This window comes from Aristolochia californica, unplaced genomic scaffold (assembly GCF_029961685.1).
Source record: "Aristolochia californica isolate CCGP_79_NKW_82.1479 unplaced genomic scaffold, dmAriCali1.0.hap1 SCAF_5, whole genome shotgun sequence".
In the NCBI taxonomy this organism is placed as follows: Eukaryota; Viridiplantae; Streptophyta; class Magnoliopsida; order Piperales; family Aristolochiaceae; genus Aristolochia; species Aristolochia californica.
The window spans coordinates 38,856,424-38,862,397 of record NW_027182214.1 but is presented as its reverse complement, the minus strand read 5'-3'; the positions used below and the strand labels follow the sequence as shown (position 1 = coordinate 38,862,397).

The following is a 5,974-nucleotide window of genomic DNA, read 5'->3' as shown; positions in this document are numbered from 1 at the left end:
ATCCAAATGGAGTATGTGTGACTTTTTTTTTTCTTTTTTGTCTTTTCTTTTCTTTCCTAAGGGTCCAAACAGACCATAAGGCCAACTATGGAAACCGTCTCTGCCCGGGGCTAAATTGAGAAACTGGTCATTGCCCAAGGCGAACTGGCCCTGTTGTTTCCTTGGTGAAAAGGCTAAAGTAGATTTCTGTTATCACTGAATCAATTATTGTAACCATTTGTTTTTTCTCTTTGTTAGGTGCCTTCCGTGTCTTTTCTCGCCGGCAAGGAGAGCAACTGACTTGGTATCTACTATATAAATCCCACTCTGGAAACCCAATCTATCACTATAAACAATGGAGGTAGAACAGCGGAATCAGAGAGGCTCGTCGAAAGTTGGGGATGAGCAATGGGTGAATGACTCTAAAGTTGATCATAAAGGAAGGGTCCCTTTGAGATCTTCGACTGGAGTATGGAAAGCTTCCTTCTTCATTCTAGGTAACACCTAACTTCCGCAGCCAAATTGATTCAGCTGGTTGTAATGTTATCTTCTATAGAACGAGAATCGCAGAAACAAAAAAAGAAACTCCACTTTTAATAAAGTCTTTCATGATTCACGAAAGTAGCTAACAAATCGTTTCTTGTTGTTAAGGATTTGCTCCCTATCTCTTTGTAATTTTTCGTATTTTTAATGAATTACATCTTTATCAAAAAAAAAAAAATCTGATCTACTGCACATGGTTTTCGTCGTCTTCGTCCTATCGTTTAATGCATCTGTGTTATCTTTTTTCTCTTCATAGCACTTGAATTCAGTGAGAGGCTGAGTTACTTTGGAATCATCACCAATCTCATCATCTACCTAACCCAAGTGCTCAATCAAGACCTCAAGACAGCAGCGAAGAATGTTAACTACTGGTTCGGAGTTGCGTTGACGGTGCCGTTGATTGGAGGATTTCTTGCCGATGCTTACTGGGGGCGATTCAAATCAGTCGTCATCGCTTCCGTAATCTATCTTTTGGTGAGTTGTTGTGTACTTCCAGATTCATGCCCTCAAGCTTTATCTAGTTTAACAAGCTCTGAAGATTGCAAGGAATCTTCCCATAGAAAAGGAAAAAGTAGGGTACCGATCTACAGGTCCGCGGTTGTGGACTTGCAGATCGTTAGTTCTTCCAATGAGCAAAGGAGAACGAGCACTTTCACATCTCTCTCATAGATGGAGACATCAACCCGTCTGCATCTTTTTCTCCTTGACCCTTTTCTCTTTACCGGTCCAGCTGTGGGCAGCGAAGGGAGAAGGGGGATTTTTAACTCCAGTGGAGGACCTCTCGCTTAAGATAAAAAAAAGCAGACAAGCTGATGCTTTTCGTGTCTGCTCACTTTGAGGACTCCCAATCTAACCAGGAAAAATAATTTTTTTATAGTTTTATCTCTTCGTAAGTAAAAAGTCCTGGATCTTTTTAATTTTAGACAATTACTTCTCTACATGAGTGAAAACTACTTTAGCCTAAAAAGGAATATATCTGCCTCTGTAAAACAGGGATTTGCTCTCTTAACAATGTCCCAGTACGTTCCTAGCCTCAAGTCATGCAAAACAGATGCTTGTGCTGAACCAAGGAAGGCCCACGAAATTGTCTTCTTCGTTGCCATGTACATGATCTCTATCGCGACTGGTGTGCATAAAACTTCGTTAGAGAGCTTCGGAGCCGATCAGTTTGATGAAAATCACATAGAAGAGAGGAAGAAGAAGATGTCATTCTTCAACTGGTGGAATTCCGCTCTTTGCTTGGGCCTCCTGCTTGCGGTTACTTTCCTCGTCTATATCCAAGACTATGTGAGTTGGGGAGTTTCTGATATTATTATTTTATCAGTCATGACTATAAGTTTCGGAATATTTCTTGGAGGGATCCCTCATTACAGACATAGTGTGCCCAAAGGGAGCCCATTGACGCCATTGGCACAAGTTCTGGTTGCGGCGTTTGCTAAGAGGAGTCTTTCTTATCCAGCAAGTCCTGACCAACTTTACGAATTGTCGGAATCACAACGAGGAGATCCGAGGACACTTTGCCACACAAACAACTTGAGGTAAGAACTAGAAAACAACTCGAGGAAGGCTCCCCATCCTCTGTAAAGGATTTACTTAATAAAGATTTTTAATTAGATGACCACTTCGGTTTCAGGTTTCTAGACAAAGCAGCTATCATCGAGAGCCAAGATGTGGAGACCCAAATAATTGAAGTAAAGAATCCATGGAGACTTGCTACTGTAACCCAAGTGGAGGAGACCAAACTTGTCCTCAATGTCATTCCGATATGGTTGAGCACGCTTTTATTTGGAGTTGTTAATGCCCAAGGGACCTCATTCTTCATCAAACAAGGGAGCTTCATGGACCGAAAACTGACCGACGACTTCACCATGCCTGCTGCTTCTATGTACTCTTTCACAGCCGTCGCCATGATACTAACAATAGCAGTTTATGATAAGGTCGTAATACCTAGATTAAGAAGACTCAAGAACAACGAAAGAGGATTGAATATCCTCCAAAGAGTGGGCATCGGCCTCGGAGTTTCCATACTACTGATGATATCTGCAGCATTGGTGGAACGGAAAAGACTCAATTTCATTGACCCACAACAGCCGAGGGGAGGTCCTTCTTTAAGTGTCTTTTGGTTGACTCCACAGTTCATCTTCCTCGGCATTGGCGATGCTTTTGCTTTAGTGGGATTGCAGGAATACTTCTACGATCAGGTACCTGACACCATGAGGAGCCTGGGTATGGCACTATACCTTAGCGTGATAGGAGTCGGCAGTTTCCTGACTAATCTCTTGATTACCATAATAGACCGTGTCACCGAGAAGTTTAGTAGCAGTAGCTGGTTTTCAAGGGATTTGAACAAGAGCAGACTGGATAACTTCTATTGGTTGATAGCTGTTCTTAGTGGGATCAATCTATGTGTATATGTGATCTTGGCTAAGAGGTATTCCTACAAAAATATCCAAAAGACATAATAGTGAGTTATGTTACTCATGTAACATAAAGTCTAGTAGAATTCCTCTAATTTGTGTCGTGCAAGTGAATTCTTTTCCCACTCGTATGGAAGTCTGGTTGCCATTTCACTTGGAGAAGTAACCGCTATCCAAATAACTAAAATCAGATTAAGAAAGAAGATAATGACCTTATGACAAGGTAGAATTTTCGCCTCTAAAATTATGGTCGGCAAAATTTTCGAGATTGAGCTCGAACACGAGGTGGGTTCGAGCTTCATCCTAAATTTAAAACTTTGTATAAAATACATGTCAAATAAACTATACATAAAATTATGTGTAAATTTTACTTAAAATTGGGCATGACCTCTATCATAAACCCATTATAATATTGTTCATAAATATTGCATAATATTATGCATAAATTTTATTCAATAATCAAATACTAAAATTAAATTAAATATCTATATCAAATTTACAATCACCCAAATAAAAACTATAAATCCAGTATAAATTTATAAACTCTAGCTCTTTCTCTTCATGCTAGAAAACAATATGCTAAGTCCACGTTAGCATGAGCAAAATCTCCACCTACAACAAAAACAAAAGAATATTACTTATTATTGTCTGATAGAAAATATTCTTCCATTATTAATTAATTAATGTAGTGAAAAATATTAAACCTACCAAGATAAGAAAAAGATGAAAAATCAAGTAACTAGTAGCATTATCTCCACAGGCTTCTTCTTAGGCTGCAATCATCAAATAAAATTTTAATCGATAAAACTAAAAAATTCACTAAAAATATCATAATAAATAATTATTCAAAAGTAGTTCACTTTTTTATTTTTCTTGTCACCGTGAAGAGCCAAAACCCAATCACCACCACAAATCAAAGCTTGAATTGTATTTGGTGTCAAGAAAGAATGATATGAGTCTATTACTCTACCACCAATACTTAAGGTAGACTCTGAGGCTAATGTAGATATGAGAATTACAAGGATGTTTACTACCATCTTAGATAATATCTAAAATTTCAAATTATTCACTTTCCACCATTCTAAAACATCAAAATCATATTGTGAAGTTTCCTCACTAAAATACACACCTTCTTCAAGATAATTTTCCAATTTTGACTTTGGTGAATTCTCTACTTCCACTTGTTTCACATAAGTCATTAACTTTGACCAATCTAAACTTGAGAAGAATGTGACCTAAGACTTGTGGAAATACCGTAGAGCTAATACTTAAAACAATCTCTTTATTACTAATCTTCACATTATATATGAATACATATTCATCATAAATCTCACATGAGGTTTTTTGAAGTAAGTTTATATTCATTCTAGCTTCTACCTTAGAGTATATCTCTGGAAAGCTCATTTAAATCAATCTTAATTTGACCCTTGGATCCAAAACTGAAGCATTAGCCATCAACAAATTGCATTCACCCTTGTACTTATGAAATTTCTCTTTCATTCTACTAACCATTAACCTAATGAAAATATTTTTATTTGTAGAATAAAAATTCAAAACTTCTTTTACCCTATGTACCTTGCTAAGGTACAAATTAGAAGTGGGGTAGTCACTTCCAGAAACAATATTAGTGACTGCATTAAAAACTTTTAAAATATCACCTTTTCCCATTCATCAAGACTTGGCAAATAATCATAAGGTGGCTCTCTATCTTGAAATCAAGGAAATGCATATTTGAATTTTAATGCAAAAGACAACATGTTATAAGTAGAGTTCCAACAAGTCAGACAACCAATAACTAAACTTTTTTCACCTAGTTATAGTAGTTGCTCAATTTCAGAAAAAAAGTGTGAAGTCTAGCCTCAGACAAATTAATGAATTTGGCACTCTCAGGCACATTCTCAATGATATCTTTAATTTTAACAAGACCATCTTGGATTAATAAGTTCAGAATATGAGCACAACAATGCACATGAAATAACTTCCTACCATAAACCAATTTCTTGTTTATTAAAAAATGATCTTTCAAAACTCTCAAGCAAACATAATTATATGCAACATTATCAAATGATATACTAAATACTTTATTTTCGATTTCCCAATCTTTCAAACACTCGTAAATAGAATCAACTATGTCAACACCACAACGATGAGAAGGAACATGTACAAAACTGAAGACTCATTTTTTTAGCTTACAATTGTTATCAATAAAATACACAGTAATAACCATGTATTTGATCTTTTGAATTTGGGACTTTCAAAGATCTATGGTAAGACTAATCTTGTTAATCTCTTTTAATAAAAATTTCGATTTCTTTTTCTCTACCTCGTACACCTTCAAAATCCATAAAAGGAATGTCAACTCATATGTGAGGTCACTCCACTCATAATACTCAAATTAGTTTTACAATGATCACATTGAGCCTTTTTGTACCACATATAAGTGAGATTTCTTTTAATTCCAATCATACATGAGACATTTTTTTGTCTTTTTGAACTCTGGATAGAGTCACTTTCTTCCTCATTTAGGTACCTTCTTCTAGTCTCACTTATGTTACATTAGTAGTTTTAGGGGGACATGACTCTGGTGGAGTTGAGTCATTTTCTATGGCCACACTAGAACTAGTGTTAACTACTAATGTCAATTGAGTAGGAGGTGTTGACATTCTTACTTCTATAAAAAAATTTGCAAATTAAAAGCATAAAGGAAAAAAACAATCCAAACAACAAAGATAAACCCAAAAATAGAAAAATTAACAAATAAATGTAGATACATCGATTAGAGAGAAAACAAAGGAAACATATCATCGACTACGAGCTGAAATGAATGCACCCTAAATCAATTCAAACTTCAGTAGACACTACTTGGCATAGGGGATATACATCATATACAATCTGCAACCAAAACCACTATCCTGTCCTTCTCTCCTATCAGAATACCATAATTCCATTTACTCTTTATTCAAGTTTATGTTTCAACTGAGGCTCCAGTAGAACCCTAAACATTAACGACACCTCATAATTTTACTCTCAGTACA

The 5,974-nt window shown here is 36.1% G+C and overlaps 1 protein-coding gene across 1 annotated transcript; it reads left to right on the top strand.

The window, feature by feature from the left end:
- Positions 1 to 334: 334 nt before the first annotated feature.
- On the top strand, positions 335 to 3,052 carry LOC137966648 (protein NRT1/ PTR FAMILY 5.6-like). The gene is made up of 4 exons (XM_068813332.1): positions 335 to 476; positions 779 to 996; positions 1,516 to 2,060; positions 2,156 to 3,052. The coding sequence occupies exons 1-4, from the start codon at positions 335 to 337 to the stop codon at positions 2,982 to 2,984; spliced, it is 1,734 nt and encodes a 577-aa protein (XP_068669433.1). The 3' UTR covers positions 2,985 to 3,052.
- Positions 3,053 to 5,974: the final 2,922 nt, after the last annotated feature.

What these genes read in the sequence shown, in the direction of transcription:
- LOC137966648 (XM_068813332.1), top strand. Translation starts at nt 335, where the DNA reads ATGGAGGTAGAACAGCGGAATCAGAGAGGCTCGTCGAAAGTTGGGGAT. An exon ending in AGCTTCCTTCTTCATTCTAG is followed by an intron (nt 477 to 778) that starts GTAACACCTAAC and finishes TTCTCTTCATAG; the next exon opens with CACTTGAATTCAGTGAGAGG. An exon ending in TGCCACACAAACAACTTGAG is followed by an intron (nt 2,061 to 2,155) that starts GTAAGAACTAGA and finishes CTTCGGTTTCAG; the next exon opens with GTTTCTAGACAAAGCAGCTA.